This window comes from Salvia splendens, chromosome 6 (assembly GCF_004379255.2).
Source record: "Salvia splendens isolate huo1 chromosome 6, SspV2, whole genome shotgun sequence".
Lineage (NCBI taxonomy): Eukaryota > Viridiplantae > Streptophyta > Magnoliopsida > Lamiales > Lamiaceae > Salvia > Salvia splendens.
Window position 1 is genome coordinate 14,905,992 of NC_056037.1, and position 22,978 is coordinate 14,928,969.

The following is a 22,978-nucleotide window of genomic DNA, read 5'->3' on the forward strand; positions in this document are numbered from 1 at the left end:
AAATTAGTGGGAGAAGAACATGCATCCAATAATATTTACTCTCTTCAAACAGTGTTATCATAAAAATCTTCTTACATATACTCGCTTCATTGCATAAAAAATTCCAATGATATAGAAAGGTCTCAATTATTTTTGGCATTTCAAGAAAATTATGCCTATATACTCCCTCCGTCCTATTAAATATGCAACATTTACTTTTCGGCACGAGATTTTATGTAGTGTTGTTTTGAATGTACCACGCCTACGTGTCGAAAATAAGCTCGAGCTGTTATGCTGTCAATTACCTACTAGTCTAGTAGTACGAGATTTTCATAATTTCAAAGTTTACTACTCCTATGAAAGTAAGATAGCAGTTGAAAATGAAATTTGTATTGTTGAAATGAAATTAAAATAATCATATTTCTCAATGATTATCAATCACTTGCTTATATTTAATTCCAAAATCATATGATGGAATCTTAATTTTATTAGTACTTCTCTCCAAAGTATTGGCATGATTTAGGGTTTTCATAATAACAATTATTGTTGTGTTGCAATTAGTTAGTATGAAATAGTATTTGCACAATTTAGTATAGTCAAGAAAGATAAGACTCACCTGCAATTTCACCATCCATATGGATAGTACAGAATCTTGAGTTTAAGACTATAGCTTGATGACTATTGACATTACAAAATCTTTGCTAATGTAAATCTAACTGTGTTAGCCATTTCAAACCATTGCTCTTTGAACACTATAGGTCGGTCTATTCTGACATACAGTATATACATACATGTAGGTTAGAAAACAAAGCATATGCTAGATATGAAGAAGCCCATCTATTGTTTCGACTTAACACACAAGAAGTTTTCCTCAGGCTGCTTTCTCCACAAAAAGTTGGAAGCCTCGATCCACCCGGGATTAACCAGGAACTTGTTCTCCCTCGCGGCCCAGCGCGATTTATCCGTCCCGGCATCCCCAGACACCATGTGTGTAACAGACGGATCAACTTCAGTTGAGCAAGTAGCTCCCAGTTGCTCTGCCATTATCCACAAGTGATGATGCTCAGCCGTGTAGTTGGTCGGGAAAACATGTGTGAAGACTATTTTGCAATCCTTCAAAACTTCCTTTCGAATAGTTTTTAGCACCTGCGAATAAAGAATGAAATATGATAATATCATATCATATATATATATATATATATATATATATATATATATATATATATATATATATATATATATATATATATCTCAGGCAGAACATCTGAATGTCAAGCTAGCAACCTCTTGTTTTTCATCACCTCAAAAGGTGAGATAAAAGCAGCTAAAGCTTACTGAATGAATAAGCAGATCATTACTGAAGACTATGCAGTATTTCATCGACTAGAGGAAGATGTGAACAACTTAGTTTTGATATTGCCTAATTAAAACATCAGCTCTGTCAGGCCCACTTCAGCTATTTTATGTGTCAAACATTCCATTGATTCTATAGATAAGCTGGGTTGATGTTGATAAAACAGACTTGGCTTTCTTGAACTGATGACCTAAAAGGAGCCCATTCTACTTTCCTTTATTGGGTTGTTATGTTTGCATGTATCAGATAAATCATGGTGTAAAATACTAAAATGTAAAAAGAACAGAGCTTCTCAGCCATTCAACAAAGATTTACCTGTCTCACATCTCGGTCCTCTATATTATCCTTGCGGCCCTGAAAGGATAAAAAGAATATTAACGACTGGAGCTAAAAAATTAACCGGTTATAAGTTCAACTTTAGTGAATATGAGGAGATACCTTGTCAAAGAACAAACAGTGTACTTGCTGAAGCACCTTAAAAACAGTGGCCAGAGCCCCCTCGGTCTCACTGTCATCAGTTTTTAGTAGAGAATGGGACTTATGGCTAAATCCAAGTTCTTACAACTTGAGGCAAAAAAGTGATATCGGTCCATCAATATCAAATTCTCCTTGTTCTCTTTCCATACCTAAAAAACAGTTAAGGGAAATCTACAATCATGTGCTAGCAAACAACATATTTGACATGGATTCAACAAGCAAAAGAAGTTACTGCAAGATCAAAATTAAAGTATTTACCGCTTGTGTGTCATCAAGGATGAGGACTACGCTTTCTCGCCCCAAAACAATATCAAGACCCTTTTGATATTTCTGCGTGCAATCACCTTGTGCAATTATTCTTGAATGGAAGTATTTATTTCCAGGGCACATAATTCTGTGATTTGAGGTCCAATCTGAAATCTGTAGCCATAATTTGAAAACACTATGAATAAAATTTGTTCTCCGTTCCTGCCCGTGGATGTAGCCAATTGACGAACCACGTAAATCTGTGTGTTCTTTACATTTCTGTTTATCTTGATTACACAATTACTCTATTCAGTCACAACATTCCCATTGTATGTGTTGTTAAACATACTCAAACAATTAAGTTATACTCTTCAACTTTCTAACTGTTGAAACAATTTTAGGATTTCATGAACCAGAAATTGCATGAAGTTTGTCATCTACATAGTAGTGCACTATGAAGATACGTTATGAATTACGAAATGAGTTCAATATACATTAAATACACACGCGCAAGGAAAGTGGAGTCGGGAATACCATATGAATCAGAAATTTAAGGGTGGCTTGGAGAATGGTGCAAGTATGATGTATGAAGATGTAAGAATTAATTCGTGAGTAACAAAATTTTCAAAACAATCACTTTTTAAAAAACGGGTCCATAACAAATTTTATTCACACCTCGCATTCTCTCACCTCTCATTCTCTGTAGATATAATGAATCGCGATAGCGATTCTCCCAACACTGGCTAATCACAATATCCCACGTGCGGGACACAGTTCCCTATTTAATCATTCTTGCATCAGTATAACACATCTTTAGTTTAGATAGGCAGATAGTAGAAACTTTGAATTAATTAGCATTCAAACACATGATTTTGCATCCTTAAAATAAAACTAATAAGCATTCAAACACATGTTTAAATCACCATATAAGATCAAAAAAACAAAATCACCTCACTACTCAACAAATCAAGTTGATGGAGTCATGGAGCCGACAAAGCTCCACCCCAAACCTAGCCACCAACTAAATCCTATAGCATGCTTCTATAAACATTACGCTCAATGCCATGACCACCATTTTGGTCATGGTATAGAAAACAAAAATGAAACGGGATCAGTATGTTCACCTTTATAATTAACTCTTCTCTCAAACTCTACGCCCAAATCTTTACTTAGTTCTTTTCCCTCTTGCGACAATGCGAATGTGTGTACCTGAAAAATCTTTAAAATTAAAATTAATGAAAACAATCATCAAAAGGATCAAAAGTAGATTCTCAAAGCATTGCTCATTCTTTCTCTTTTATAAGAAATCTACTAAGTATAAGGATGACACAGCCACACAAATTCAGTCCTTCGAAGCTTGGAACAAGGAGTATAGTATGTGTGAAGTGTATTTACTGAATTCAAAATCATGGGTAGATTTCAAATTTGGAGAGTCAGAATTTGGGATTAAGTCTAGGGTCGGAGTTTGCAGAGATGGAATAGAGACATAACAAATCAGTCAGAATTATCGGAAATTGAAAAAAAAATACAGCTAGTTCAATTCTACATCAATTCTCAACACATTCATACATATAGGTAGATAGCTGCATACTATATGATAACTAATTATCTATCATCCATCAATTCGATACAAAAACAAGAGAAGGAAGTGGGAAGAAGGAATGAGTCATACTCTGCCTTTGGAACTTAGAAACCCTCAGTGCGGACCTGCTGTTCCACCGGCGAATTTTGTCGTCGGCCTCGCGGGTAGAGCTGGGTGGAAGGCTTCTTCGCGCTATAGCGGAATGAATAGTGCAGCCGCTGGGATTCTGGAAATAAAATGAATTTGGAATAAAACTATAAAATTAATAAAAGGAAATAAATATTAAATGATACTCCCTATAGATCACTTTTAGTTTATTTTGTCATTATGTTATTATTTAATTTTTATTAACTCAACGACTTTCAAGATATAGTTTGAAGGATTGTTATTTATTCAATGATTTAAATATTACAGTACATTATACTATACAATAATGGTGCCATTTGATTGTTATGAATAATTATCTTATAATAATGTCTCTGATATTAAATTGTTAGATTATTTTAATTGGAAGGAATGATTATAACTGACTATCACATGATCAAGTCGTGAAATTTAATCTTATAAATCAAACACGTTTTGTCAATGGAACAACTCTAATATATTTTAATTTACATTAATGTAGATAATTAATCTAGAGTGAGAATTTTACAACTAGCAACAAAATTATAAATATAAAAAAATTGAGATTTACAATTTACACAAATATTAGTAAAAGATATAGTATTGGTCACTATGAATTAAGATAATACATATACAAAATTACCTTACTAATTCTATTCATGAGAAACAAAAAATCATAATTAACTAATAGTTATAAATTTATAATATAAATTTTATTAATGACAGTAGCAATGCCATGTGACTATTATAAAAGATTGATTTCTCTTGGAGATCGGATTTTAGAAAATTTTATTTAATTAAATGAGAGAGAGTAAAAGTTGGAGAGATAAAAAGAATAAAATAATTATCTCACTTGAACGGAGTGAGTATGATTGAAAATGTCTTTTTATTATTAATATTTTGTAATTCATAACACACATAATAATAATAATATAAGTCAGAGTTATTATTAATAAATATTTTTTGCAACTTTTTGCTAAAATAATTATCCACTGGCTCTAAATTTGAGTTTGGAGATGTACGTACCTTTTTGTTTATTCATTAAAGAGAAAAATATCACAAACAAAATTTATCCATGGTTGATTTCCCACTGACCATTCTCCGCTAGTACTTTTAGCAACCAATTTCGTTGGTAAGTTATAGTCAGCAGCATCAGTCCGTTGATAATTACTCACGAAAAATCCGTCGTTACTTTGTTAGTAATTTATTACCAACAGCATTTGTCTGTTGCTACTTACCAGTAAAAATTAGTCCGCAACAATGTTGTTGGTAATTTATTAACAGCAACATTTGTTCGTTGCTATTTACCCGTGACCATCAATTTGTTGCTATATACCCAGCTAATTATGACATGTGATTGATGAATCAAAATTCATCATAAATTTGCTACTAATTGCGCTTGTACTGTTACTACTGGATATTCCGCCGCCAATTCGCGACTAATAGCAACAAATTATATATGCTACTAATTTCTCGTAAGCCGTAAGTTTTTTGTGGTGGCCGTCTCCTGATTATGCGGCATCTACGACAACAACGTTTGCTCGATGACCAGCGGCCAGACCATGGACAATGTCAAAGAGTTGTCCTTTAGGCATCTTGTTGAAGCTTTAAGAAGGTTGTTTTTTTTGTTTTTTTAAAGTATTTTGAGTTTTCCTCCTTTTTTCCAATTAATTTCGTATTTATTGTTCTGATTCCTTATAAAAATATCAACAATCAAAATGAATTAAATGAGAGGGATATTGGGAGGGTTGGGGGCTATTAGAGGGTTGTGGGAGGACTGTGAGGTATTTTTGGGAGGGCAGTGGAGCGATGAATGCCTGAATCTATTGTGAATATTTTTAAGGCATCGTTTGGTAGCTATGTTATGTTTCGACTAGACATGATATAAATAGTGATAGTTATCATATTTTCGATTAGTTAATTTATCTTGATTGAGTGTTTGGTAGCTAAAGATAGTTGTGAGTTATCCTATTTTGATGTTTGGTACAACAAGTTATAATTAAAAATAAAAATCAGAATTGTCAAAATTATCCTCATTAATTTTACTTAATGATTAAACTATATATCCTCATGTTGTCTTAATTTTGGATTGTTTTGGCAATTAACTGACGATGAAAAATACTCAAGCATACCATTTCTTATTATATAAAATGCTAAAAATGGAGTACATAACAAATATGATCATAGCTTACATTTTTTAAAATTTATTTTTATTATATAATTTTATTTATATGAAAAATATCCAAGCATACCATTTCTTATTATATAGAAATGATAAAAATGAGAAATTAAATAAATATGATCATAACTATATTTATTACGTTTATTTTTATTATGTATTTGATATATATTAAAAATACCCAAGCATACCATAACTTAGAATTTCTCATCGTACATTAATTATATGAATAATTATATAGTTTAATTCTTTTTTTCTTATATTATTGCACATTATTAATTACATTAATTATTATTTATTATTGAAATATAATTAAAGTATGTATGTGTATAAAATATAGAGTATATATATGGCTATATATAAAATTGATGGGTAAAATTGTATTTTCCTCTAGGTAGACTAGATATGTAACTTAAGTAATTGGGTATTTACATCGTTGCTTAAAACATAGGGATTTAGGAGGGCTTTGTCCGGGCCGGATACAAAATACGGGTCATGCAGATTTGTAACATGGCTACCAAACACACAGCTAAACCCGGATAAGTCCTATTATCTAGTTGTAACGTAGCTACCAAACAGCGCCTAAATGTTCATGCAAGTTAAGAATTAGAGACTATGTGAATCCAATCATGTTTGAATTAGAGAATGTAAATCCAATCATGTTAAGAGCTGAGTTTTGCAAAGTTGGACATATCCATGCGGCATATGAGTTTTTGTAAGATTAAAATTTGATTGGAAGCCCAAAGTTAAACTTATTAAGTGACTTTCTCACTAAACTTAAAATATTAAGTGATTTTCTCATTAAACTTAAAATATAAGTAGTTTAATTATACTAAAAATTTAATTTTTTATTTATGACCTAAAAAGAAAAGTGTGAATAACATGGGATGGATGAAGCATGAGATTCTATTATACAGTACATAACTTTAAGTATAATATTTGACGCATAGATAAACTAGACTATTACGATCCATTGAAAAAGTGTAACCACCGGTGAAATCTCATTATCCCAACTCACCGGACAAGTAACACCATCAATTCTGCAAAATAAGTACAATAAAACAACATTAGTAAAACAAATCATCATATACTCTGAAAACATATGTGGATTAGAGCAAAATTTAATATCAAATTCAACAAAATTCAATACTCTTTTGTGAATTACAACAAATTTGTCAACAAAGTTCAACAATAAATTGTCCTAATTCTATAACCAACCATTATAAACCCTATATATCGATATCCAACAAAAATAGACTCAAAATAGCAATAATAATTGAAATTAAGGGTCAAATATTACCTAACAACACTTAATAGGAATGAGAGCTGCTAGAGGTCCAATTGTGGTCGATTTTTGCCGGCAGGAAAGTGAAGATATAAAGGCAGGTTCTGGGACGTAGAGTTTCTATATATGAAGATGAGACGCGTTAGGCTCATGCATCGTTCCCTTAGCTGGAACGTTTTATTTTCTGGGTACATTTGGCGGATACTTAGCCACTAGGTTCATATGTGGAAAAGAGCCACCATCATACGCCTTCCAAATGTTTGACGAGATACATCAGAGGGGTGTCTCGATCAATATCTTTACATCTGTCAGCGCTATCAAATCTTGCATCGCTATGGGTCGTACAGATACTATATTTCTAGTGATGGGTCTTTTCATAAAGATCGGGCATTGACCCAATACAGTGACCTTAACAGCTCTAGTTAACGCTCTTTTCAAAGCTAAATGGGCTTTGCAAAGATGGGCAAGTCTATCAGGCGTATGATTTGCTTAGAAGTTTAGAAATCACTAATTGGGAACCCGATGTTAAGTCATACAATGCCTTGATTAATGGGCTGTGCAAGGCTGAAAATATTGGAGGAACTTTGGATCTTCAGTTAGACATTATCCGCAAAGGTGTATCACCCGATGAAATGAGAGATAAAGGAGTACGCCCTGATAGGGTGACATACAACGTCATTGTGCGAAGTCTGTTGAGGAGAAATGAGTTGATCAATTTAGTACAAGCCCTCGAAAATATACACCGAAGAGCAATCCATGTGGACATTTCTACTTTGTCGATGCTAGATCGATTGGGAGGAGAATTGGGATGAAGAAGATATGATTTGGCATCATGGATTAAGTTGTTGAAGAAAGTGACTATGAAAACAGAGACTGAGTTATCATCATGGAATACAATTAACAAGAAGTACTAAATTGTAAGAAAATAATTGATTTTGTCTTGGATTTTATTATTTTGAATATTTTTTAATTACAAAAAATTTTGAAGATTGCTTTCTGGATGGATAAGGTTGTTAGCTATTTGCTGGAGCTTCTCATCCATTATTATCTAGTTTATTGATTTCTTTGCTATTGTTGTTAGATGCCACTAACTGGTTTACAATATGGACATGTTGTTAAATATGTCAAACGCTAGTGGGTATTTGTGCTCCAAGTTATCAACGTTGCAAAAATTCTAATTCTGTTTGTCACGAAATTAGTAATTAGGGTTTATGGTTGATTGTTGATAGCTGCTTATCGCGAAATTTTATCAAGGTTATATATTGACTATACCATGGTCTTACTAATTTTTTTCTTGCAATTTTTTTATGTGCATTTTAGTATGTTATTTTGATGAACCTTTATGCATATTGCAGTATTTGCCAAGATCGTTTGGTGTTCAGTTTCAGAAGTACTTGCAACAGGTTTTATTTGGTATTCTAATGAACTTCATATCATAAATGATAAATTTGTGAATGGGCTAGTCGATGCTTCTTCTTGTGGTAAAATAGATGTTTTTCATATGGCAATATAAGTGTTAGATGTTACATACACCGGTTGTGTGGGTATCAAAATGAGTGTTGTACCAAAGTCAAGGTTGCATTTTGTTCCAAACAAGTAGTATAACAAAGTCACGGGTTGCCTTATACGTTTTTTGTTATTTAACATGTATGTATTTAGTGTTGCATACTCTAATTATATAAACGCTACATGTAAAAAAAGAGCACTGAAATTTTGGCTACCTATGGATGTTGCACGACACGAAATCGTGTATTGATTCACTGAAATAGTTTCTTATCTTGTTAACATGGGATATGTAGATGATGTTTTGATAGTGTGATGGATGTAGGAGGATTATTTCAAACGAATTTTGTGTGGCTGCTATAACTCTTTTTGTAGCCCAATTTGAATATATCGTTGACACTTTTTTTGTGTCTCTAAGGGCATCATTAACCCCGTCCCCATTTCCGGCCCCAAGTCCCCTCCACGTCATCATTCCTCTACAGTTGCGGCCCAGACCCCAACTGCTGTAACCCTGCAGGTTGCGGCCCGGGCCGCAACTAATAAATGACACTATTCACAACTTCAACCTATTTTATTCGTAAATGCAATACGTTGAACAATTCAAACCGGGAAAATACATTGTTCAGTCGAAAAAAGAAAATTACAAATCCTAGAAAAAAATACAAATCCTAGAGAAAAAAAATTACAAATCCTAAAAAAAAAATATTAAATCCTAAAAAATAAAAATTACACGTCCTAGAAAAAATATTGAAATAATTTAGAGGATAGAAATGGAGAAATTGGTGGAAGAATATTGAAGAAATGGGTATAAATGGACAAAAAAATAAAAAAAAAATACATTTTGGGGGTTTGCGGCCCGTCCCGCACCGTGTAACCCTAGGCCGGGCCGGGCCGCGGGATGCTCACCAGGCCGGGAACGCGGCCCCGGGAGCGGCCTGGGCCGTGACTCGCCTCCGTGTAACGCATGGGACGGGCCGGGACTCGCAATTTGCGGCCCGGCCCCTAGCGTTACCGATGCTCTAAGTGCAACACTTTTTTTGTCTCTAAGTGCAACATACAGACATTTTTTTTAATTATGACTCAAAATTGTTTGGGACATTTTTTAATTGTGTCTCTAAATTGCACATCGAGACGCACTTCGAGACGCTTCCCAATAGTGACTCCTAGTTAGCATATAGGGACTCTTTTTTAAAAATTGTCAATATTAATAGGTACATTTTTTAAAAGCGTCTCGAGATGAATTCATCGACACTCTCTCTTTGCGTCCTTATTCTAATTTGGCACACTACGGATAAAGACGCTTTTTAAAGTGTAGGTGATATATTTAACAACGCAAAGCGTCCTTAATTGAATAAAAAAGCGTCTTTATATGTAACTTTTTTTGTAGTGCTAAAAACGAAAAATTTGTGTTTTCGGTTATCGGTTTTCTAATTAAGTGAGTATAAAAGTTTGGAGTTTTCATTTGTGTTTTAATTTAATACTCTGTTATTACTCTCTCCGCCCTATTAAGTGTCTACATTAAACCCGATATGAGTATTAAAAAATGTAAAATTATTTTGTCTGTAATCTTGATGTTTCATGTCGACTTTGTAGTTGTCGACATTAACAGAGGCATTGAAACCAGACAACTGATATGAGCTCGTGTTGACCCTGTAAATTGATAAGACGAGAGTTATTTAGCTCGATGTTCTAGTTTGAAGAACTAGTTGGATCCCAATCCATTTGCTGAACATAATTGTCAACATTTTCCTGGTGTATTGATACTAGGGCAATTGATAGAGGCTCTCGTTTGACCCAGTCATTTGATAAGACACATATTGTTTGGCTCGATGTTCTTATTTATTGTCTAGCTAGACCTTAACTTTGTCGAATATAATCGTCTACTCCCTCCGTCCCGTGAATACAAGTCTTGTTTTTCCATTTTAGTCCGTCCGCGGATAGGAGTCTCGTTTTTCCATTGTAGTCCGTCCGCGAATAGGAGTCTCGGTTCACTTTTACCATAGATTGTAATAGGGTCCCACCTCCACTAACTCATTTCATTAACATTTCATTTAAAACTAATATATACAAGTGGAGCATCTATTCAACTAATATTTTCCACTCACTTTTCTTAACATTTCTTAAAACTCGTGCCGCAAAGAAATGAGACACCTAATAGCGGACGGAGGAAGTACCTCTTTTTGCGTAGGTGCATATTGAAATCTGAAATTACTTACAATCTGAAACAGGTGATATTTATCATATTTGATTTAATTTCCATGTAATTTTATTTTTATTTTCTAGAAATTTAAATGAATTTGATAAGATAGGAAAATAAATAAATTGAAACGCATCGCAACGCCTATAATTTATTCTGAAAGTAAAAAAGTACTCAAATAATGTCAATACACATTTTTTAGTTTCTCTGTATTTTGTATTGTAGTTCTACGACTTAATAGGGTCGACCCTTGGCAAGAAGAATCTTGACCGTTGATGGCTTTGTCTTGGGCCGATCCCTCTTCGATCAATGACTGCTGATAGTGCTTGAACGCCACAAACAACATGAATACTGGATACCAAATCAGAAGATGAACTGATTAATATTTCACTTTACATGAGTAACTGCTGCATAAATATAGATAAATTTAATGGTGTACGTAATAATAAGCTATCAAGCATGATTCTTGTTTACACAGTTACACTAGTTACCAATAAATTGCCATATCTTATTAGTCCACTTACTCTATCTCTAATCTCTAATCTCTATCTCTATCTCTATCTCTATCTCTCACTTATTATTAGTACGTAAAATTAATGATTCTCTTCTATTTTTGGAGAAATAAGGTCTCAACTAAGTTACCCTGGTCCCCTATATTAATATAAAGACTACAATCCAAAGTTGGTTTCGTATTAAAAAAAACTTTTTGATTTTACCTATGAGCGTATGTACGTGATTAATTTGTGGACTTTAGCGTATTAGTGCTCCTGCTTTAGTAGAATCATTCCTCTTAATTTATTTGTTTATATCTTATTTTCTATTCATTTATTATTTTAGTATCCATCTACTCAATATATTAAACATTCATTTCTTAATTTAGTGTTGAAAATAAACGTGTCTATTAAGAAGAGTTACTTAATTCTTAACAACCAGAGACAGATATTGAAGCTATTGAAATGAGAGAGAAGAATAGAATAAAAAAATGGAATGAATAAGTACCTGCCCAAATTCGGGCGACGAGGGAGGATAAGTTCCAAACAAGAGCGAAGACGGCAAATCCCACTGCTTTCTTGCGAGAACATGATGCCCATGCATCTCCAAATCGTTTTATCCAAAATGTACCTTCAAGTTCAATCATATTTACACACTAATTTGCTTTCTTCAATGTGGATTAACCAAATTAATCATAACTCAGTGGTCCCCACTCACCCACCACCTTCATTTTTTAACTCCTTTAATCATTTGTTATTCTATAGTAGTAGTACATAATTACAATAAGTTTAAAACCTCCAAACATTTTCAATGTGGTCCAAACTGTGGGCCAAATATTGTCTTTCTTTTTATGTATCTCAATCCTAAAAAGAAAAGAGAATATATTCGTGTGTATCTACCTTAATATAGGGCTGAGGAAAAATATCAAAAAAATGATATATCGCTTGTATCGTATTGAAAAATATCGAAAAAATATCGAATTTTCGGTATATCATAATTTTCGATACGATACGATATGAAATTCTTTCATATCGATATTTTTGATACGATATATCGTATCGACCCAGCCCTACCTTAATGTAAGGCATATATTATAATTACCCAAAATTATGAGGGGAATATGTGGTTATAATAATTACATAGAATTCAGAGATATGTGTTTTTACCGTATGCAGTAATCTGAGAGGAGTACGCTGAGCAGATTTTAGGCACGGTAAATACTCCAATAAAGCCTGCGCTCGTACATCCATAAAATTAATCAAATTAATAATTCATTGCCCATTTATTTTTAATAATGGACTCACAATTTCTACTAGTAGTATCAATTATTCATAAAAAAAATTAATTACTAGTAGTAGTTTGAATTTGAATCCTCTCAATCATAATAACCTAATCTATCATAGAGTATTCATAATGGGCTGTTGATATTGCCTTGATAAGCTATAAAGAAACATGTCAACATCACTTTGCATGTGATCTCAAAATAATGATTCCTAATTTCTAAAACAGTCAGAGAATATCTAAAAATAAAAACTGACCTAATTTGGCCGTTGTCCAGACAGTAATGGAGCTTCCACACCTTGCCAAAATGAACAGCAGCACTGCCAACTGCAGAGGAGACACAACTTGTCATTTTTCGACTGAATTTCACAGACACGGCCCCAAATTATTACTACTACCTTCATCGTGGTGGAAGGGTCGCCGGAGAAAAGGGCTCTCAATTTGAGAAGAAACTCATTTATAAATGGCAGAAGCATTTTCATCACCCACACTGCTTCTTCTTCACCAATAACACAATCTTCATTTCCACTCTCTGATCCTCTGCCACATTTTCAATCCAAACCCTTCATTTTTTTTCATATAGTAATTGCTACTAATAATTAAGGTCTAATATTTTACTAATTACCTGCTAATAAGGGATCTGAAAAGGAAAATTGCAGCTAAGTACACAAGTCCCAAGTAGGAAAGCACAGAGATGAAGCTGAACAATATTCTGTGTCAGTTTTTCATCTCCTAATTAGGAAATAATTAAAAATTAAATCCAAATTAAACCTGATGTTTAGCTCCTTTGTGTATGAAGATGATACAATAGCAAATGTTCCAATCCCAAAAACAAATGCAGATTTTGATACGTCTCTCCACATTACTAGGTGGACTGATTTCAACCAGCCAATAAAAATGGGCTAAAATCATTAACTGCAAACAATTAAAATACACACACATACTAACAACTGGCTTCAATAAACTCACCAAAACTTTGTAGTTTGCTGCTGCTTCTTGGAAAATTTTCTGAATCTTGAAATGGAAAGCAAAGAGAAATCACACAATCAAATTTACATACATATAGAGAGAGAGAGACAGAGAGAAATGAGACTTACTAGTATTGATCTTTGCTGGGGTTGGATCAAATGGAGCATGATTTGTATCAGGAGGAGGCTGCTTTCTGGCAATTGATGATGAATTGGGCACTGATTTTTGATTTCTCAGAACCGATCTCTTCTCCTCAATCACAATTTTATTGTGCTTGTGATCACCAACGACTATCTTTTCTACATTTTCAACTTCAATTTTCTTATCTTCATCGAAATCTGGCTCATCTCCACCATTGATTTGGGGCGTAATAGCAGCCTTGATCTCCTCACATCCCTCATCAGATCTGGCCTTCCTCTCTCTGTCGCCATCACCATCAGATTTCTCTGCAACAGATGCTCTTGGGTTCATCTCAACAGAGTCGGATTTCGCCTTCCTCAAACTCGATTTCCTGATCGAAACGGGGCTTTTCTTCACCGCATCGCTCAATTCGTTGATCTGTTCATCCAAATTCCTGCTCAATTCAGATCTCAGGCCCGCAATCTTAACTGGACTCCCATCGCCACTCTCGGATTTCCAGGTTTTCCTCTTCCCGCTCACACCGTTAGGGCTCTGTTTGGGAATCGCATCTCTGCAAATCTCAATCTCGGTAACAGCATCATCAGCAGGAGCAGTTAGAGTGTTTTGTGCAGAATTCTCATTGAAAACTTTGATGCCGCCTTTGACTTGATCGATTTTCATTCTGCTCTCCCAAACAGAGCCTGCTTTGGGGGCGATGCTTCTTCTTCTGCCGCCGCCACCCAAATCCATTGATTCTTTACTAGTCATGTTGTTGAACCAGATATCTCATGAATGGGATTGTGGCTTCCAGCTCAAGAAATTTCAGCTCCTGTAGCGATGTAAGATCCCGTTGGCCGTTGGTGATTTCTCTTTCGGTACAGAAATGGTGATTTTATCATCAATTTATTGACGACAATACTACTGCTACATGATTTCATTGATTTTGTTTTTGTCGTACACTCCTATTATTATTCATTTACTCTGGGAATATTTAGAGCACCACAACCGTGCTCTCTTGCCAACGAGCACGGTTGTGGATCCGGCGCCACTTTTTCTGTCTGCTTTTAGGCAAGAGTACAACACTCATAGTTGTACTCTTCCGCAAAGACGAGCACAAGGTCCCACCATTTTATTATTCAATTTAAATAAAAACATTTTCATAATATTAAAATTCATTAAAATACCGAAATAATATTACAAATAAAAAAAAAAGACATAATTAAAATCCTAAAAAATAAAAATTACATAATTAAAATACTAAAAATTAAAAATTACATAATTAAAATACTAAAAATTAAAAATTACATAATTAAAGCTAAAAATATCCCCGTGGAAGACTATTCATCTGGCGGCACTACCCCCAATTGTTTTTGGAAGCCCAATATCATGGCCTTCGTGCGATCGAAGTTGCGCGGGGGTCATAGTTGTCCTATCGGCCGTATTGAGTTGGGCCAAAATCGCCCACAACGAGTTGGTGGGGGGTGGAGGTGGCGCATAGGGCACGGGAACGAGAGCGGGTTCGGGAGCATCGCCGGATGGAGTCGCAGCTCGACGGCGGTTGGCCGCCGCCTTCTTCCTTCCTTGCGGTCGGCGTTGGGAACCGCTCGGGCCGGCGTCGGGGCTACCCAAGTTAGCTCCGGCGAGTTGGCTAACCACGTCTTCGGAGCCGGCGTCGGATAGGGATACCGACCTTGACCGTTTGGAGGAGCCGCTAGAGGAGGATGTTACGCCTCCCCTATACTTCTATACTTCGGATGCGACCGCGTCTCCTGCCAAATGCTGAGGTATTTGAACGGCTTGTAGTTCATGGATTGGTAGGTGTTCATCGCGGCAGTGATGACGTCAACCTCGCTCCGGCCGCTCCCCGCCGACCGCTCTTCCTGGAGGTAATAACCCTGAAACTTTTTGATTTCTTCTTTGGCTCTGTAGATGGCGTTGCGCACCATACTCTCGTTGCGCTCGATTGTTCCCTCCGGCCGGTTTTCATTGTACCGGCGACAAATGCACCACCAAAAGTGATCGCCGGATTGGTTCGTGCCAACCTCCGGATCTTAGGAGATTGACAAGAACGCCTTGAACAATTGCTCCATCTCCGCCGGAGTGTACGGTGTGCGGACACCGCGAGTAGGAGGAGTCAGAGTTTGGGAGGGGGCGGTCGACCTCGCTTTAGGCTCGGGTGTCCACCCGTATAGCCCTTCGGTGGCATCTTGGTCGTTGATCGGGTAAGGCCGGTAGCCACCTGGAACGCCCGAACTTTGGGTTTGAGGAGGGGCCGAATATTCCGTTTCCGGACAAGGAAACAGTTGTGAACCGAACCAATCGGGGTTCTAACCGTGGGAGCCCGGAGGGTGATCGCTTTGGCCGGACATTGTTATGTTGTAGGAGTGGAAGAAAGATTGAGAATGGGGATGAGAGAATGTAGATGAGAATGGAAATGAGAGAATGTAGATGAGAACTGTATAGTGTGGTGTGAATTTTTTGGTGTGAAAGTGGGGGTATTTATAGATGAAAATGTGTATTTTTGGGGGAAAAAAATTAAAAATAAAAAATAAAAGTGGGTAGAAAACGGATATATTTTTTTTGGAAAGTGGGAAAATATTTTTTTATTTTTAATTAATTTTTTTAATTAAAAACCGATTATTTTTTTAAAAAAATTCAAATGCAACGGCTATGTCATTGCCCAATCAGAGCCGGCCACGTCACCTGCTCGCTTGCACGGACATGCTCGATGCATCGAGTAGCGCCGTGCCAGCGCCGACGACGTCTTCCGTGCTGCTGGCACGGACTGACGGACGCCGTCCGTCCATTGTTGCAGATGCTCTCAGTAATTCATTAAATAATCATATTTGTTTCTTTTTGCAGCCGAGTTTTGTGAATATTTACTGGAGATAGATTTACTTAATTTAAAGGCTGTTGTGAAAGTGAGACCTTAATTTATGACACTGTCTCTCTTTATAAAATAAAATTATGACTATGTATGATGGTGGGGTGAAATTGAGAAATTTAATAAAGCATCTCCAGTGGGCGGACATCCCACTAGGACATCCACTAGGACATCCCAAAAACACCTTCTGCCACGTCACTAGGACTTCCCATCCCACTGCCACGTCACTAGGACATCCCATGCACAATCCGCCCTTCCCATCGCCCTTCCCACTAGGACATCCGCCAATAAAAAAAATCACAATAATTTAATTACGTAAAAACGGAAATATAATTTTGACACGGAATACGGGAAAGCAAAATACGAGCAAAAATACATAATCCAACATCCCCGGCTCACTCCGCGTTGAAATGAAGTTCAACGAGCCGTATATATAGAGTTTTTTTTAAAAAAAATAATAATTTCCGGACGTCCGACCGGGACGTCCGACCCTTGCCACAGTGGCGGACGTCCGCCCGCCCGTCGCCGGGACGTCCGAGGACACCCGACGTCCTCACGGGACGTCCGTATCCGACCTAAACGCCACATGGCGGACGTCCCGGTCGCCCGTCGCGACGTCCGACCGGATGTCCGACCGGACGTCCGCCATTGGAGATGCTCTAAGTACTTATTTGCCTCTCTTCGTTTTAGGAAGCACAAGAAAATTTCATGTGCTACCCTCTAATAATTTGTCGGTGAAATAAAATTTGCAAAGCTATAGGAGTAGGATTTTTGCGCCAGTAAATTTTAGGTATAAGATTTTTGCCAGTAACTTTTTAGGTGGTTGAATTATAATAATTTGATCAAATTTTATAATTTTTTTACTAATAATTTTTTGGGTATATGTACAGAGAGTTATAAACAATGTTGAATTAATTTCTAGCATCAAGCTAGAGATATATTGCCCATTAGACGAAAAAAATGGATGGATCAGATTAAACACATTAGTAGTTGCGACGTTTGTTTTCCTGACTCTAATTTCTAAACGTTCAGAATAAGCTAAATTGGTATGTGAAATAATAATTATTATTATTATTATTGTTGTTGTTGTGCGCTTGTTTTTATTTGTGGCTCTAGACCATTTTCTTATTAATAGGCTAAACAATTTTGTATAAACAAATGTGTGTATCAATGTAGATGATAAGGCCGCTATGTAAAATAGTTGATGTTTGCATTAATTCGAACCCAATTGTTGTTGTTATCACTAGTTTCACAATGGCCCAAGCCCATCACACGACGCTTCATATACCCTTAGATGAGTGGAGGCCCAGCTCAACGACACTCTTCATTGTGATTAGATAATACACATAATAAATAAGACAAAGTATAATTAAAACACATATTCTAAATCATTTTATGATAGATGAATTACCTACCTATCAAATTACCTCTTATATTATATTTCTCTTTCTTCTTTTTCTTAGTTGGGGGTCAGATTAAAAGAAAACTAGGATAATATTAATGGGAACGTGACCTTTTCTTTGTAGAAGGTGGTTTGACTATGATGCATTCCGCATAGCATAGGATTAAATTTTCTCATGATGACTAGTGATATTTTATTTAATTTTTTCATCCAAACATCAATCTTTAACCGAGTTTGTGGACCTAGTAATTTGTGTAGTGCAACAAATGTTAAATCATTGTTGATGCATTAATTAAAAACCTTGGTTTCTGGTATTAATTGTCTCATTTGTTATGCAAATCGCCGGCCGAAGTCAATTTTGTACAACTTGTTTATATATTCAATTTTTTGTGGGGTTACCTAAGTTGGGATCTGCTCCCACTACACCAGTTTGAAATTTAAATTTAGTGGAACACAAGACTAGATTATGCAAAAAATTATGATGGCATTAGCATTATTAAATTCAACAAAGTTTTGTGGTCATCGTTGAATCTTGAATCCTCTAGAACCCTTCGATTTATGTTGTAGACAGTAAAGTTTTTCCTTAGCTTTATATCTGAAATCTTGAAATTATGTTGGACCTCTTTATTGAGAGATGTACAACTTCTCTTGCTAGAAATATTATACATTTTCTATTTGATATAGTAATTATTAGCAGTTCTTTGGGGACATCAAATTAAATTGTTATTGGTATATCATCATTTTCACCTTGAAGTATAAAATAGCTTTATACATAAGGTTTTTGTTAGTTAGGTTATGATGATTTCATCAAGTTTAAGATTAATCATTTCATCTCTTTATGGTGTCACCTCTCACACACTCACACTTAATACATCCAACTCAATCTCTTAATTATGTGTCGGAACTATCATTAACTAAACCATTTTCTATTACTATTATTTTTATCGATTAAGAAGAGTTGGAATATCACATTCCATGTGACACAGTAGTAAAATAAAATACATTGAAATGTGAATGGTACGTATATGGAGTAGCATAAGATTCAATACCTATGTTATGGATGATGTACAAAATGCAGGCAGTAGATATGTACCTGGATCTTTTAAAACTCTAGATAATATTATTATTAATAATAATGATTGGAATAGTATATATAATATCTAGCTAGGATGATTACAAGACCATCCGCAGCGGTGAGCAGCATGCTCACCGCCGTCCTTGCCGCTGGCAAGGACAGAGCTCGTCCGTTGATGCGCCCTGCCGCTGGCAGGGTGGTGCTCTTAGCTAAGAGCACGTCCGTGCCAGCGGCAAGAGCACGAGGTGGCGACAGCTTCTGATTGGCCCGTTGATTTATCATTTTTTATTATTATTTTTTTAATAAAATCGAAAAAATCTGAAAAATTCAAAATTAATAAAAAAAATATTTTCTCACTTCCTTATAATATATATCCATTTTTTCCACACTTTTAATTTATTTTTTTTCATTATTTTTACCCCAAAATTCATACTTTCATCTATAAATACTCTCATTTCAAACACAAAAAATGACACTATACTAAACAACTCTCTAAATCTCAATTTTTATGAGTTTAATTATGTAATTTTTAATTTTTAGGAGTTTAATTATGTAATTTTTAATTTTTAGGATTTTAATTATGTAATTTTTAATTTTTAGGATTTTAATTATGTAATTTTTAATTTTATTTGTAATTTGTAATATTTATTGTGGTTTTTAAATGAATTTTAATATTATGGAAATGTTTTTGTTTAATTGAATTTTATATTAATTGTGCTCGTCCTTGCGGAAGAGCACAGTTGTGGGTATTGTGCTCTTGCCAGAGAGCAGACATGAATAGTACCGCCCGGGCCCACAACCGTGCCGCTGGCAAGAGCACGGTTGTGGATGCTCTTAGAGTTGACAATTTTATTTTTGTTTATTTAGTTGAGCATTTATAGAAAGGAATCTTAACATGGAGATGAGATGTGCCATCAGCATTTTTACAAATTGAGAGGTTTGTGTCACACCTAATAAATTGGATGACACTTTTATTTTTCCATAGTACTCCTATAATTCATATGATACTATTTATAAATCACTTCTTGTAAAAAAATATAGTACTATATGACAATTTATTCATACAAGTGTGAAAATCGACAGGATAAGATTGTGCTTAATGTAATAGGGAGTAGTACTATTTTGTGACAATACACACTAATTCAAATCACTACAAAAAGATTAATACAATAATTTATTAAGGGTCTTTCTACATCATTTATCCATGAAATGTCCAATTCTCCAAAACAAATGTGTATCACACGTTAATGATTTTCGAAACACACAATTTTGCTGGACAGAGTTATAAAATAAAAACAAAAAGTTAGTATTGGTATAAATGTAAAAATAGAAATTTCAAAGATTCCCAAAATATTACGTTAAATGCCAACCCAGTCAGCTCAAATCCCTAACTTCAAGTATACTTCAATCTATATTATATAGTAGCATTAAATTCTATAGACATGATTAAAAAAATAGATTACCTAAATTGTACTAGTAATTTATTTTGGAAAAGCATGAAGTGTTTATGATAAACGACCCAATTGTATAAGAGCTGACTGACTTCATTGACTTAACCAAAATTCACGTATCCCCTCAGTACCCTACACCGTTGAATCAGTCCTCAAAGATCCAACGGCTACAAACTAAAGAAGAAGAAACTAGTGCCCCACCATTTTCAGTCCATTTGATTTTTATAAAAACTAATTTTTGTTCAAATCCATAATTCTGCACCTCAAACCCGCTCTGTTTTCTCTTTTTCCAATTTCATTAAGTTCCCCAAAATCAATTGAAATTCTCATTTCTCTCCAAATCTCTTACCTCAAATCCCCAGATTTTCCGAGATGTTTCATTTTCTGGTCGTTTTTCCCTTCTTCCTCAGATGGAATTGCTTGAGTTTGAATCATGTTTTGATTGCGTTTTCCTAAAATAATCGGATATAATAGTAAATGTTTGATTTCCAACGCACTCGTCATCTCTGATTGATCGATGTCAGTACGCGCTTTCCTCCAACTGTTTTATGCGCGATCGTTATTTACCAGAATCAATTCGATATTCAATTAAAGATCTCTCGTGATAAAACGAGTTTTCAAACTTTTGAATTCGTATCCCCTTCCCCCTTCGATTAAAAAATTATTGATTTCTCCTCTTATAATCGCATCAAAAACCCGTTTCTCTACAGTCAGTATTCCATTTGATTCGATGGGAGTTCAGAAAGACAGAGTGAAGTTCAACGTAGGCGGCAGGCGATTCGAGACGACGGCGACGACGCTGGCAATCGCGGGGCGGAATTCCCTCTTCGGCGCCATGTTTGATGAGAATTGGGATCTGGACCCCACCGCCGCCGCCGACGAGCACTTCATCGACCGCAATCCGGACTGCTTCGCCGTCCTCCTCGACCTCCTCCGCACGGGGGAGCTCTACACCCCCCCAAACATCCCGGAGCGCCTCCTCCACCGCGAGGCCCTCTTCTACGGCCTCTCCGACCACCTCCGCGCCGCCAAATGGGGCCCATTCGACGGCAACACCCTCCGCCTCTCCCGCTCCATCCCGGGCCGGGCCCCAGGCGACGGAACCGCCATCCGGGCCGGCCCAGATGGCGGCTGCTGCGTCGCCCACGGGAGCATGGTCCACGTCTACGACTGGGCCATGGAGGAGCACCCGCCAATGAACCTCGACTACCAGAGGGTAAACGACGCCGTTTGGGTGGACTCCAACAGCATTGTGTTGAGCGCCTGCGAGAGGCTAGGGAGGGATGATGGTGGGATGGGATTGTTCAATGCCTCTACTGGTGAATTGAAACACAAATTCCACGTCAGTCATGATGATCAAGTGAAGAGCTTCACTGGTGGAGCGTTGAGCTTGAATTACTCTGATTATAGGCTGTTTGCTAGTTGCAGAGGTAGGAGCAATGAGTATGGTGTTGGTGTCTGGGATCAGGTGACCGGGAAGCAAGTCGACTTCTTCTACGAGCCGCCCGGATGGTCATTGGGCGAGGCTGACAAGCTGCAGTGGCTGCACGGCGCCAACTGCTTGATGGTGGCTACCCTGTTTCCTAGGAAGGACAATTGCTACATTAGTTTGTTGGACTTTCGGGACAAGGAGAGGATGGTGTGGGCGTGGTCGGATGCAGGGGCGCCCGTGGGGGACGAGCGTAGGGTGAGGGACGCCATAGCTATGGAGGAGTGTGGCTCTATATGTGTGGTGAATGAGTTTGAGGATCTTGGGTTCATGGACTTGAGGAGATCCGGGGGTGTGATGAGGTGGAGATCGAGGAGCCGGCTCATGAAGGGGAAGATGCCGGATGAGCCGTGCTACCCTAAGCTCGCCCTGCACCAGGGGCAGCTGTTCTCGTCTATGAACGACACCATATCCGTCTTCTGTGGGCCGGATTGGGTGCTCACTTCGCGGCTGAGGAACGGTTACGGTGGCTCCATCTGTGACTTCTCCATTGGGGGAGATAGGCTCTTTGCATTGCATAGTGAGGAGAATGTGTTTGATGTGTGGGAGACTAGGCTTCCTCCAATTATGTGATTCTTGAATTTGACTTAGTTCTATCTTGGTTTAGATTTTAGTTTTTCATATATCAGTTGGTTATAGAAAGTGAAAATTGAGTGTATAGATCTAACAAGAGTATATGATTGGATTGTCTTTGATGCTACTGGATGATGCTTGTGTTTACATATGCAACAGTTGATTTAGGTCTTGGTAGATGTTGTTGATATTTAAATGGGACCAATTCTATCTATTAGTATCTCTCTATTGATTATTCTGATTGTTTTTATGGGGCCATCAAAAGTGACAAGGTCAAGCTTCTTTTGAACAAAGAGGGTTGGTTCAGCAGCAGCAAT

General features: G+C 36.5%; 2 protein-coding genes and 1 pseudogene across 2 annotated transcripts; 1 reads left to right on the forward strand and 2 right to left on the reverse strand.

Moving 5' to 3' along the window:
• Window positions 1-572: 572 nt before the first annotated feature.
• Window positions 573-3,863, reverse strand: LOC121806622 (annotated as a pseudogene).
• A 7,183-nt stretch (window positions 3,864-11,046) lies between these two features.
• On the reverse strand, window positions 11,047-14,733 carry LOC121808493 (reticulon-like protein B21). The gene is made up of 9 exons (XM_042209020.1): window positions 13,796-14,733; window positions 13,668-13,712; window positions 13,470-13,572; window positions 13,324-13,398; window positions 13,097-13,238; window positions 12,956-13,025; window positions 12,584-12,649; window positions 11,925-12,047; window positions 11,047-11,276 (listed from the first exon to the last, which is right to left on the reverse strand). The coding sequence occupies exons 1-9, from the start codon at window positions 14,553-14,555 to the stop codon at window positions 11,110-11,112; spliced, it is 1,551 nt and encodes a 516-aa protein (XP_042064954.1). The 5' UTR covers window positions 14,556-14,733; the 3' UTR covers window positions 11,047-11,109.
• A 5,993-nt stretch (window positions 14,734-20,726) lies between these two features.
• LOC121809576 (BTB/POZ domain-containing protein At2g24240-like) lies at window positions 20,727-22,954 on the forward strand. The gene has a single exon (XM_042210287.1). It carries the CDS (start codon window positions 21,330-21,332, stop codon window positions 22,659-22,661), a length of 1,332 nt encoding a protein of 443 aa, XP_042066221.1. The 5' UTR covers window positions 20,727-21,329; the 3' UTR covers window positions 22,662-22,954.
• Window positions 22,955-22,978: the final 24 nt, after the last annotated feature.

Excerpts from the sequence above, each read along its gene's own strand:
- LOC121809576 (XM_042210287.1), top strand. The coding sequence starts at position 21,330 with ATGGGAGTTCAGAAAGACAGAGTGAAGTTCAACGTAGGCGGCAGGCGA.
- LOC121808493 (XM_042209020.1), bottom strand. The coding sequence starts at position 14,555 with ATGACTAGTAAAGAATCAATGGATTTGGGTGGCGGCGGCAGAAGAAGA. Across the intron at positions 13,573-13,667 it reads CAGCAAACTACAAAGTTTTG|TCCACCTAGTAATGTGGAGA; the intron begins GTGAGTTTATTG and ends GGTTGAAATCAG. Across the intron at positions 12,048-12,583 it reads CTCTCAGATTACTGCATACG|GTACATTTTGGATAAAACGA; the intron begins GTAAAAACACAT and ends TTGAACTTGAAG.